The sequence below is a fragment of the Dipteris shenzhenensis genome, chromosome 32, assembly GCF_047967505.1.
Source record: "Dipteris shenzhenensis isolate YYH24624 ecotype China chromosome 32, Dip_SZ_1.0, whole genome shotgun sequence".
Lineage (NCBI taxonomy): Eukaryota > Viridiplantae > Streptophyta > Polypodiopsida > Gleicheniales > Dipteridaceae > Dipteris > Dipteris shenzhenensis.
Genome location: NC_141627.1, coordinates 1925043 through 1938619, shown reverse-complemented (window position 1 = coordinate 1938619; position 13577 = coordinate 1925043). Strand labels below are relative to the sequence as shown.

Here is a 13577-nt window from a genome sequence, read left to right as displayed (position 1 = left end):
CCATGTGTAGCATGAGAACAACTTGAGAGGATCAAGCCATACTCAACAAAAGAGCCCTGTAAAGACTTTTGAAAGGCAGACGTCATGAAATTCAGAACTCAATTACTGAAAGACTCCACAAGAGCAGATTTTGTCAAAATAATAAAAAGCAAATGATTATGTGAGGAACAAGTAATCACAGATAATTAAATCAAAAAATTGACTACCACAATTATGCTAACGAGTTAGGTGAACCTATGGCACTTTCAGACTCAACCTTTTCAGGTAAAACAATGTTTTGAATAAGATGTACAAGTAAAATGCCCCTTCACGTATTATTCCTTGGTTTTATCTCACAACTACATATGATTGAGAAACATTATAACAAATCAGGCCACATTTTGCACAATTCATAACAGAATGTTGTATATCTATTGATTTGCATACAGAGAACTCTGACTTGCAGGCATCCCAGCCACTACACTTCCCTCAATGCCACACTCATTGCCACCTCTTACAATTTGGAAAAAACCATCCTGCAAAATATCCAATTACCGTTAGAAGGTTTCCACAGTAGTCTCCTCAGTATCACTCAGAAACAAAGGTCTCTGATTGAAAAATATCTCGAGACAGCTTCCCAGTATACCCATTCAACCTTCCATTTTATACCTTAAATAGAAACTATATGAGCCTGAAAATCCTAACAAGTGCAGTTTTTCAACAGTTCAGTAGGACAAAGGAATATGCATACTTGACCCCATTGTCGATTCCAAGAATTTGCTAGAAGCTGCAAATACCACCACTTACTATGAGCACATCAAGTCAGAATTGAGATGAACATATATAAAGTTGAGACCCAAGGATACTACTTCATAGATATGCAGCTGGCGAGGTAAATGCTTACCCAATAATCACCGCCCTCTTCTGTAGTACCCCAACCGATAAGCTTGACAGCATGCCCACCAAGATAGTCACCAGAAACATATTTGTAAACTCCTGACTTGTAGTGAGCAAAATCCTGGACCAGAAGAAATACAAAATAATGTGGACTCCCATGAAACCTTCAGAGTACAAAGAAAACATTATGTAACTACTCAGCTGAACCTAATACAAAGTAAACCCTGAGGAGTTGAGGAGGTATGAGGTTGAAGCCACCCTTTGACATTTCAGAAAGGTCAGGGTCAAACCTCCTATGTGGCATTGACACAGTGTGCCCAATTAGAATGCACTAACACACATGTATAAATGCAATACTCAATTTGATTGGCTGGCCTTGAATGTGTTAAGTGGTGAGTGCAAACATTACTAACTATTCAGCTCTACAATGACATTCTCTTTATGAGTATATATTTACAATTATTTTTATTTATTAAAGTGAAAGTGTGTTAAGTGGTGAGTGCAAACATTACATAACTATTCAGCTCTAGAATGACATTTGTGTGTGTGTGTGTGTGTGTGTGTGTGTAGCCATCTGAGATATAAAGAACCCAAAACTCAAGTACCCTCCAATACTAACCTCAAAAACTTCAAAAGATACTTCAACAGGTCCATTGACATAAACTTCAGCCATGATGTCATAAGGATCCGATCCAACTCTGTATGCACTTGATGCATAATGTTTTGCATCGGACCATTCGCGATTGTCTTTACATTCCTTCACACACTCTGGCGTGGGGTAGAGAGGATCACAGCCAGGATGCTGACACCCAGCTTCATCAAAGTAAGGATCGCACTGAAAGAAAAATTATAACACCTGCTCGTCAAGACGTGTTGAAACTTCATTTTTAAACTGTATGATACATCATACTCACTACTCATATATGATATATCTGACATATAGAGACTCAGGTAATAGGTGTTCTCTTAGTTATCATTGACGAATATGACATACGAGTTCAAGCATCTTGATTGACTATGTACATGTCCTCTTTTCTCTTGCTGCATTTCCGCAGGTGTGCAAAATTTGAATGAGGAAATGCGTATGAAATAGGAAAAGGAACCGTTGCGTAAATCTGATGTATCATCCAAATTTCACGAGCATCTTTTTCTCAAAAAGGCTAAGGAACCAACATCAATTTTCCAATATTTTGAAACAAATATGTAGCAAATCCAAAGGTATACGTTGAGCCATGTTTCTTCTCCTAAGGCGAGCTTCAAAAAATATAATATTGCTTTGTGGATTTTTGGAAGAATTTGACGTTGTACTTTGTACTTGCCTCGTCCAGACACTAAATGACACCAAAGGAGGCTTAGCTCGACAGTGGTGGCACTTTATGAGATAGTCAAGGATGAGTCCATGGACAGAGGAGATCGTCAGCACCATAGGAATGAAAACAAGATTGCCCAGTGATCTTGCTTTGCCCAGATGTTCTCATGTCATCCTTGGACTATGGCCTTATTCAGCATCTATGTGCTTTCAAGGCCTTGATAAAAGGTTTGAAGGTCCACCTTCGTAAAGCCAATGAAATAGTTAGAGTTAGCCACAGTTGAAGCTAGTTCTGTTTCGCTGAGTGCCAAGAGATGAGATCTCACCTCATACGTGAGCAGGCTTTGGGACATTTTCTGACATCTGAAGCACAACGTGCTTTCCTCTCTCTTCTTTGCTGCCCTGCCTGCTTCTCTGTTCGCCCCTTTTTGCCCACTTCAACCTCTTGCCTCTGCCCTTTTGTTCCCTCTCTCAACTCTCACTCTCACTTTCTCTCTCTCTCCCTCAGCCCACCCCGCTTATCCCCCTGCCCACCCCGCCTCTCCCTCAGCCCATCCTGCTTTTCCCTCAGTCTCTCTGCCTCAGCACACCTCACCTCTCTCCCTCTGCACATCTCTCTCCCTGACCCCATCCTGCCTCCCCCTCAACCCACCTCGCCTCTCCCTCAGCCCACCCCACCTCTGCGTTGGTATCTACTTCAACACACAACTGGCTCTTGCTGCAGCCCACGACTGATCCTGCATGTTGGATGCTCCAGCAACTGGCTCCACAAAATCGCACCACTGCTCTGCAACTTGGAATCTCCAACAAATCGCATTTCAGGCTCCAACAACTGGCTCTTCAAACTGTGCGACTTTGACAGCATCCTTCAGCCTCAAATCATCTGTGCCATTTTCTTGACTGCTGCTGATTTGTCTCCATCTGCTGCTGAATCATCTGCACCATTTCTTGAACGGGCTACTGCTAGGGTTGCGCTGATTCGACTGGGTGCTACTGCTGCTCGTTCTTGGTTACTCCAAGCTCAACGAGCATCAAGAAACTGCTGCAAAATTCCGGCATCGTAGCTCTGGTTTCAGCCCAACATTGGAGCTCCAGTGTCTATCCAATGCCTGCTCCAGAATTGTACCCATTCATGCAGACCTTGACCAAGGGATAGGTTCCCAAAATCTCCCCTTTAGAGCTGTTCGATTCTTGCCAGCCCTTTAGACCTGGTCTGGGTTACTGTTGGGAGTCCCCTTCAGTCCACCACATTGTCATTACCAGCCCCCTAGCTGCCACCCCTTTGGAAATGGAAGGTGTGAAGGGCTGTGTGCCCCTCTCTCCTCCCAAAATCTTAACGAAGGAAGATTGAGCTCAGCAAAGGAAATAATCTGCAAAAGGGAAAGAAACAAGGAGAAAGAGATATGGCAAAGAGGAACAACGCTGAAAAAAGGGAAGAGAAGCCCAAAGAGGAGAGGCAGCAAAAACAACTGAAGATCGAAGATATGGACAAACACAGCGACCGTAGTCGGCAGCAGACTGATAGCACTGCTGTACAGAAGGCAGCCACCACAGCCTCGGTTCAAGCAGCTTCAACCTCGACATCAGCCTCCGAATCATCATCATCGCCGACATCCCCTATATTGGAGGTGACAGCACCGTCTTTGGATGTGACATCATTGCCAGTTCCATCATCAGAGTTGGTATCATCACCATCATTAATATCAACATCAGTGGTAGCCCCCTTAGCCCGACCGTTACTGTACCACTTTATGCCTCATGGCAGTATGCCTCAGTTCTGTCACCTCTACCCCTCCACCAGCCACCTTCTCCCTTAGTTGGACTCACCGCATCCACACCACTACTCTCAGTCCCTATCCCCCCATGTCCCTACCTTCCATCACGCAGCCCCATTCAGACCCTACCCATATCCGTCGCCTCAGGCTCACGTGATTCCACCTGACGCTTACGCTTAGTTTCATCTCCTCATGAAGGTCCACCATCTTTGTACACGAGAGATGGAACAAGCCCGCCTTCTTGGAAAACCCGCCCATGCCACCACTTGGCGGCCACCAGGATGCATCGGGTACAAGGGTTCAACCGACTCCCCCCGCCCCATAGCCATGGGGAGCCTCTCCCACATCCAACAAAAGGCCGGCATGATAGTGGGAGAGGGGCTCATTATCTTTATATATTCAAGGGCCACTTTTGATAATGGGATTTCATCCTCAAATGTCCACATGTCAAGTGCGTCTATTATGGGCCTTTAGCATCCCTTTTTATCTCAATATCCATATATTTCCTTAGGCACCACAAGGGGACCACACTAAGGCTCCTTCAGGCCTATAATTCCAACACCCCCCCATGGACCAAATACCACAAGTTGAGCTGGCCAACCAAACACACTGATCACCCACACAAGGCACGGTTAGTCAAACAATGGCAACCACCCACACAGGGCACGGTCAACCAACCAAATGCCAGCCAGCTCAGCACCAATTCATGAATGATGTAGGCCATCAATTCCCACACCAGTCGCCTTTCTGAATAACCTTCTTTGAACATTGTGCAACATAGTGAAGTCACGCACGTGCAGCTATTTTTGCCACTGGGATCATTTGAATACTGCAATCAAAGCACACGCGGGTCGCCACTCCTATGAGTGCACAGTCGTACAGGATCAATATCGTAACAACAGCCACGAAGCCGCAATTGTACACGGTCATACTAGTACACGTGTCGATCATGTACATATAGTCTCTAGGCCGGAACCTGCTCTGATGCCTTTGACCACATTCCAAAGAACCTGCTCTAAGTTCAAGAAACAAAGTGGATGTATGCAAGAGGAATGGTAGAAGGAGAGGCAAGAGGGGCTTCCTTATTGCGACGGTCCTTTTCAATCAGTAGTGGCACCATAAGATCAAACGTGGTAGTGGCAAGGTGAAGGACTTCTAGAGTTTTTTCAAAGCATATATTCGATGCATACTCTTAATAAGGACAACCATCTTATCTTGATCATCAGGTGGGCTTTTGAAACTTGAAAGTTGTTGAAGAAGAGATTGAAACCTTGCTAGATGATCACTCAACTCATCCTCTCTTCCATTTTCAAATCATAAAACTTGAGCTTCAAAAAGACTTTAGAGTTGGTGATTTTATTACCGAACAATGGCGATCCCAAATCTCCTTAGCTGTTGACTTGAAGTCCACATGATGGATGAGAGAGTTGGCCAAGCAAAGACCAATGAGGGCAATGTCCTTGGCATTCTGCTGCTTCCAAATCCTTTGGTGTTGCTCATCAAATAATTCAACTTTGTCATCCTCCTCAACATCCCAAACACCTTCACGCATAAGGAGCAGCTACATCTTAGTTTGCCATGGGGGAAAACCTTCCCCCTTAAACTTCTCCAAGAACAAAGAATTGGAAGACAATGAAGTCATGATGCCAAAGACCTTGATGAAGGCAGATAGCAAGCTGAGATGAGGGGCCAGCAAGGGAATGGGCTGGTCTCAGGCATATAAAGATATCTAGTGGTGCTCCAAAGGCCCCAAAATGTAGAACTGAGTGAACCCAAGTCAAATAAGAGCAAGTAGAACCCTGAGGTGCAAGAATAAGCCAATAGAAGAGCACTTGTGGACAAGATGAGTGCTCAAGGTACTGGAGTAGGTTCGAAAACCTCAAGAAGGTAGCTAGAGGGGCGCCAAATGCAACAATATATCTCGAAATGTGTGAAGGGCTTCGGTAGACCAGATCCAAGCTATACCGAGGTGCTGTAGTAGAGGTATAGGTGTACCAAAATGCACCAGTAGACCACCAGGCCAAGAATCGGTATTCTAGATGAGTTAGAGGCTAGGAGCAGCCCCGAAAACAGCTCTATTGAAGGCGATTCTGCAGCAGCAACCGTAGAACAACTCGAAAATGCAAGCAGCAGCTCCAAAACGGGTAAAAAAACTCCAAAAGACCTCGAAAATCTGCAACGAATGCTGGTAGGTGGTCGATTTCTGCTGTAGTGACCTGCAAACCCTAAAAATGGCAATGGAAATGCTCCGAATCAGCACATGCGCATGCGCCTCTTGCGAAAAGGCTGACCAGCAGGCTGTGGAGAGGTTAGACTGGCAGAAATGGACGCAAAAAACTGCAAGGAGAGGCAGCTATGGAGGGAGCAGTGAAGACGGCTGTGCAAAAACCCTAGACGGGTACAAAGCCGCTGAATGGAGACAGAAATCAGGCTGAACTGAGGCGAAAATGAGCAGAGCGGAGGCGGCTGCAAGAAGGAAGAGACTGAGCAAAACTAGGGTTAGGGTTAGGGTTAGGTCAAAGATGACGTGGCAGGGTGCTTTGGGAGGGTAACTTGTTCTGATACCATGTTAGAAACATGGTGTGTGTGACAGAGAGAGAGAGAGAGAGAGAGAGCTAGGGAGTGAAGAAATGGAAGACAAATGTAGAATCCATGAAGGCTTTCATTCATTCATCATCACTAAATGAGACAATTGAAATACAAGCCTTATAGGCTACACGCTCACACACATGCACCAAGTGCATAAGGGATAAGTCCCATAGTGACACGTGGCACTCACACAATCACTAGTACTACATCTCCTAGTACTACACACCAACACATCACATTAATACACTCTTTGGCTATGATATCTCCAACATGGATATCTCACCTCTCGGCAGAGATCATCCTAATGAGGGATGATTTATATGTATTGCCAATCCTCCCAATCCTCGTACTCTACATGCCTTCCCAGTCTTATCTTCGTAGGCTTCCTCCCATGTGTATCCACTGTCTACAGGCAATGGCCACTCTTGGCTCTGGTGTGTCTCTTTGTAGAAAGCTATGTCTCAATCTATGTAGGACTTCGAGAAGTTCCTTAAATCTGACCATAAGGTACCATTATAGTTCTAGTTGGTGTAAGTCAAGGAAGTATCTTCTAGACCCCACCCCTGTAGGGGAGCCACCAGATGCCCGTTGAGAGCATATCAAGAGCCGCCCCGCTTGGACTACTACCCACTTTCCGTCCTTGCAGCGATATCCCACTATTGTATGAGGGTACGCTTCTCCTCTACCTGCAGAGACGTAAGGTCGTCATCCAGGTAGATCTCTAGGTGATCTCATAGAGTTGATCTGGCCCTAGGGATAGAAGACCCCTGAGAGCGGGCTGTGGAAATGGCTGCACTACCCCCATGAATGGAAGACCCTAAGGAACCGAATGAAGCTATTGTGGAAACTGACTAGTCACCTGAACTGGTAGATCCAAGGGAAGCCAATGTTTGAACTGCTGCAAAATAGTCCACTGAACTATGCTTGGAGATGGAAGACTCCTGAGCAGGTAACGGACAGCCTGTGGATGATCTGTCTGTGGGTACTGCGAGCACATACAAATATTCCCACCTCTCAGGTATACTTTTAATAAAAACCCTAGGACAAGCAAGCACTAGCTAGAATTCAGGAACCCAAAACCCAGAGAAATTTATGATCAAGTGTATACTCAGTTCACCTCCATTCATAGATTTGGTCAATTTACACACCCTAGCAGTAATTTCAACCTTCTCTTGAAAAAAAGACTCAGAGCAACCTGTGGCTGTGGTAACAACTTTAAGAAAAACAAATACCATAGAGAATTTAACGTTGGTTAGTCAGCACTTGATTCAGTAAAATCCTGCCAATGGACAAAAGAATCCTCTGAGTAATCTGATGCACTCTTTGCAATAAACAGACTTTGCAATACCTCTGTAGTGACGATGCCACTGCGTACAAAGTATTGCCAAGCTCGCAAGGGATATCCCCCATAACAACCATTTCCACACTCAAATCCGCAACAAGACAGCAAATCATTCACCGACAATGTAACAGTCTGCATATTTAAATGATACATTTCAGTTTCATCCCATGATTCAATGTTCACAACATCTCTTCGTGAAACGTTTGCTTCACAGGCTTTGTCTCATCAAAACATAATGATTCGCTTAGGATGACCATAGAGAGGCTCACCTCATTGTAATGGATACAGAAACGATCTGACAGAGCTTCGGCTGCTCCAAAAGCCCAGCATGAACCACAATGCCCCTATAATGATCGTTTTATTTTAAAAGAAAAAAGTTGTATTATACACACCTTCTGCATACCTTTGCAAAGACTTCAAACATGAACACTAGGCAAAGAAATACCTGATCTGCATTGTGGATTTCAAGCATTATACATGCCAATATTTTAAAAAAAAACTTGGATTAGAATCAGAGAGTCAGGAACAGCAGACTGCCGTTTTTAAGCAACATGAAATCCAACTGCTTAAATTAAGGAAAGAGCACCCAAATGTTTCCTTTACAAACATCAACTAGGTAGAAGCATAAGAATTCATGGAATAACAAAAGCAGCAACTTCATGTAGATTCTTCATGAGGTGAAGCTCTTCAATCAAATCCGACTGGGAAGGAAGAAACATCAGTGGGATGAAGGAATCATGCACCTAGCTTGCTTTGAACCTTCAACAAATACATTGCAAAAACAGGATATGAAGAGCTATCTCTGTAAACATGCAGAAAGCATTAAGATCTCCACCTAGAATGTTTTGCACAGAAGCGCACTGAGGCCAAGCTTCTCTTGCATCGAAGCTGATGGGTAGCTTTAGATTCCGAGGGTGATTAGGAATAATGATGTTTCCCTCTTCAGCTTCAGGCATCGAATATGATCCCAGCAGTCTTTTAAAATCATTTACCTGCATAATTTCAACAGTTACAAAACCTGATAAAAACTGTAAGAAAGACATTTGCCGAACCATCAATATAAATCAGAGTTGATATAAAGAAAGACATTTGCCAAACCATCAACATAAATCAGAGTTGATACAGAAATCTCAGGCCATAAGCTTACAGTAATATTGGCAAATAGAGGATTAAGATCAGCTTTCCAACCAGCATTAGGATGATTGTTCACAGTGTCCACTAGGGATGGCTGTCAGATAAAGATCATGAGTCAGTAGAGCCCAATTGCTTCACGTGCATATGCAAACATACTTACGCTCAAGCACCCATGCACATACACATAGCACATATGCATGCACATGAACACCCACAGGCACACATGCCATGCATGTGAAAATGCATCCACACATGGATATTCACACATGAAAACCTCGATGAGCGCACACACATGCGAATATAGGGGTTTTAAAGATAAATTAATCAAACAGAGTAGGTAAATAACCACAGCCCATCATGCACATATACCTTGCCATTAATTGTTGCTCTCTCTCTCTCTCTCTCTCTCTCTCTCTCTCTCTCTCTCTCTCTCATCATGTACAGTAGCAAACATGCAGCAGATGATGCACATGCTTCATGAGTTTTGCAAGGAACATGTCTTGGTAGTGAATGTTAACAAAACCAAAATCATGGCAGTGAAAACAGTACAGCCCACCAACTCAACAGGCATTATGTAAAATGGACAGCAAATCGAGATGGTACAATCATTTAAATATCTAAAAGTTGATGTGCCCACAAATCATAGATGGAAGCAGTGCGTACAGGGGAGGATTGATGCTGGGTGGGGCAGGTATTATCACTTTGAGCATGACTGCAGCAATAGTGATACCAAGAGATGGCTCATTAGATGCATTCTATTCAATGCATGTCATACAAACAGTGCTCTATGGGATCGAATTATGGGGTGGGATTACCATGAAAATGGAATGACATTGAGAAGATTCAAAAATCATTCCTTAGAAGACACTTGGGAGTCAAAACTACCATGCCTACCCGACATACTTCTAGGAAGGGGCAGTAGATCCATTGAGCTTCGAGCACTGGATAGGGGTTTTCAGTACATAAGGAGGTCAATCTGTAAAGACAGAGAGACTACCAAGGAAGCAAGTGGGAGGGCCCAAAAAACAAACAAAAGCAAGATGTTATCATCAGGATAGGTGCATGACATTAAGGGTTTGTTCCAAAAATGGGATGAAGCCCCATAACTAGATGTCTCCCTAGACAGGGTAGATGAGAAGGCATTCGACCAAGCTCTATTGGAAGCACTCCACCAGAAATGGAATCAGCACAGAAAAGGGTAAATATGAGTACTACTGTGCATATATCAATTGCACCTATCAATTCAGACTACTAGGTCACATACTCTTAGGAAGAAGCAGAAATACATAAGCACACCCATCCCTACAACGCAAGGAGTCGTCTTCACACACTCTCGAGTTTGAGAGAGGAGCATGGAGCAGTGTCCCAAGAGGAAACAGATTACGTCGGCTATGTCGGCTGGGAGCTGTGGAGACAGAGGAGCATGTCCTCTTCACATGCCCACAACATGCACACATAAAGCAAGATTTCCGCAACAGTTTAGAAGGACACACCAGCTTGGTAAGTTTGTTCTCATGCACCCACCTTGCCGCCTAGGCATCTACATCACCAAGATCCTAAGCACCATGACTACCTTGTAGCACAGTTGGCCACACAATAGTCTCGCTATCCCTCCCATGAAGGGAGGCGCTTTGTCTTACGGCTCTATACTTGTTCTGCAAGGTCCTATGGGTCGTCTCCGCCCCCCCCCCCCCCCCCCCGGAGGACGATAATATCTTCTTCTCTTCTTCTTCTTCTTCTCTCTCTCTCTCTCTCTCTCTCTCTCTCTCTTCTTTGGCCCCCCGAGGACGTTAATAGACTCTACTTCTACTTCTACTTCTCTCTCTCTCTCTCTCTCTCTCTCTCTCTCTCTCTTCTTCTTGCAGAGTTTGGGGCCACCCCTCTATAACTTGATGCAGTCTTCCAGGTGGTCAATTATCTCCATAGGGTCAGGGACTTTGGTACCACGACAGTTGGCCTACGCAGATTGCCATGGCTAGCCCTGACTTCATCTATGGCATTGGAGGTAGAGGGGAATCAGAGAGCTGGTATGCTCGGACACGCAAATGGTTCACATGCATGGGGCTATCGATGGATACATTGCCACCGTTTCAGTATAGCCTTGAGGCTCCTATTTTGCTTGCCTGTCAACAAGTCATCAGAGGATCTCTTGCAACTCAACTCTACACATTCAGGACTTGGTCAGCACCTACTGAGCTTTTGGTGAGACTCAGCTTCTATAGAGATCATTGCTCAGAGGAGGGGTTCATTGTACCGCACCCAGATTCATCTCCCCTATGCATTGAGGATTTCCATGGGTCAATTTCGGGTATCTTCACACACGCTACAGGTTTAGAGAGGATGAGCAGAGGGCATCCAACGCGAGAGACATATCTGCACTTTATGTGATATGCAAGAGACCGAGACAAAGGAACACTATGCTTTCATATGCCCAGTCTACTATGAGATCTATGGACGGCACCACTCTCTTTTCAATACAGGCTTTGTCCCACTCAAAGAGTTCCTGGCACATCTAGACTAGCGTCAAGTGGCTATTTTCTTCTTTAAGCCCAAAGACACAGAGACCAGCTCATTCGAGCATAGAGGAGAGCACATGAGGGACCAGCCGAGCCTAGTTCGAGCACGATTATGGATTTTTTCTTTAGTGACCCGAGCCACGGACATGCAGAAGAGAGCTAGAGGTCACGACTCACCAGCTCCAACCCCAAGTGGAGACGCACATGAGAACCACAGACATATCCTCTCTCTTTGACGTGGGGAGACAGACCATTGGAGTGATGAGTCACGATAGCACTTGTCAAACAGTGAGCCACATCACAGAGAGTACAGAGAAGGGATGGATCCAAACAAGCCGAGCGACAACAACGTTCTATCACTGATTTTCTCTCTCGATGCCAGCCCTCGCCAGATCCGAAGCCACTATTAGACGAGCTCCGCTTGTCTCTCCTCAGTCGTCCAGTCGTGTTGGTCCCACAAACAACATACACAAGTCCAACCACTCAAGGACGTTTGACCAATTGATAGACGACTAGGGGATTATCCTTGTTATTTGCTCCCTTTTGTGGGTTTCCCTTGCAGCGATAGCACGATGTACTACTTTTATTTCTAGGACACATGGAGAGCAATTGCACATGTTAGTGAAGATAATATATCAGCAATTACCCAAATTTTATTCTTCTAGCATCAAAACCCATGTGCACCATGTACTTCACATTAAAAACTGAATACCATCAACCAAAAATATTAGCATATCGTTGACTGTGTGTGTATAATTGTCCAGGCAGAATGTCCATCCATTAAAGACCAGCATGCGAAATTTCCATCACTTGTTCAGAGGTACAGGCCAACACTAAAATACTATAAAAGCCATACTACAGCGCCAAGCTATACAAACGCAGCTTTTACAATCTCCTTCACCCATGACCATAGCCCGTCAATTTAGCATGCTCACTACACTATACTAGTCAAAGAGAAATTCCATCGTGCGTACTTGTAATATGAGCTTCTCCTCATAGACTGAAATAGGTGGATCGATAGCTAGAGCCTGCAACCAATCAAAAATGTTTTGTGAGAAAGCGTGAGATAAACCTCTTACATTTCCCTACTTTTTCACGGTCAAAAAATCTCACTTAAGTAGCTTCATTCTAGTTATGAAAATAAAAGCACTGCTGCAGTGACGGTAGATTCTTCTAATCAGAGAGCATTTCGGAGATACATCAGGCATAAATAGAGAGGGTTTCCAAGCAACCAAATCAATTCCGGGTGACCGAAGTCCCTGGTCCAGAGCTCTACACTTTTAATTTACTTGCCATCACAATTAATCGTCCAATTATGTAAGCCATCCATCCAGCAGGCAGTCTAGGCTTACATAGATCCCCTACTGTTGACAAATTAGCGAAGTACTAGGAGCTTCGTCCACAATGTTTGGTTGCAGGAGTCTCATCTTTACACTCGAAGAACTACTATGCAAATTATCAGCGATTACCGTGTACAGCTTCAACATTTACGAATCCCCCAACTTTTGGCACGGGGCGGACCCCGAGTAACTGTTGGTATCAAGGCGAGACAGCGTGCAATGCTAATACAGGAACCACTCATCGCCAAACAAACGACGATGCGGCAAAAAGCTACAGAAACGAAACTACTGATGTGAACAAGGTTAATGGGACAAACCTGAGCCAAGCAAAAAGCTGCGAGCAACAAGAGAGAGAAACCCAATGGTGCCATTACTGGTGTGGAGAGATGTAAAACTTACTCCAGCTGAAAGAAGTGGGCATTTTCTGCAGAAGGAGACTACAAGAGAATCAATGGGAATCTACTGGTAAATCAGCGTTAAACACGTGATTGACGAGCTAATCGAGGACCGAAATTCACCGAATCCGCGCTTATGCCGCCGCCACGTGGCGCTTCACTGGAATCTTCAATGCAGATCCTTGTTTCCAGTACTTACTGGGCGTACTATGCTTGAGACAATCCACACCGCTTACACGTGTGGATTACCTTAATTTTCTTACCACAGGTGACTCAGGATGGTTACACATACGCCTCGTTT

General features: G+C 44.5%; 1 protein-coding gene across 1 annotated transcript; it reads right to left on the bottom strand.

Annotated features, from left to right (window-relative positions):
• Positions 1-228: 228 nt before the first annotated feature.
• LOC147880166 (cathepsin B-like protease 3) lies at positions 229-13333 on the bottom strand. Its single transcript, XM_087370546.1, has 11 exons — positions 13199-13333; positions 12516-12569; positions 9039-9119; positions 8727-8883; positions 8337-8341; positions 8161-8235; positions 7898-8023; positions 1496-1711; positions 884-997; positions 731-766; positions 229-515 (listed from the first exon to the last, which is right to left on the bottom strand). The coding sequence occupies exons 1-11, from the start codon at positions 13250-13252 to the stop codon at positions 411-413; spliced, it is 1023 nt and encodes a 340-aa protein (XP_087226672.1). The 5' UTR covers positions 13253-13333; the 3' UTR covers positions 229-410.
• Positions 13334-13577: the final 244 nt, after the last annotated feature.

Coding starts and splice junctions, on each gene's coding strand:
- LOC147880166 (XM_087370546.1), bottom strand. CDS start 13,252: ATGGCACCATTGGGTTTCTCTCTCTTGTTGCTCGCAGCTTTTTGCTTG. Junction 1,712..7,897: donor GTGGCATCGTCACTACAGAG/GTATTGCAAAGT, acceptor TTTTTCTTTCAG/TGCGATCCTTACTTTGATGA. Junction 767..883: donor AAGAGGGCGGTGATTATTGG/GTAAGCATTTAC, acceptor TGGTATTTGCAG/CTTCTAGCAAATTCTTGGAA.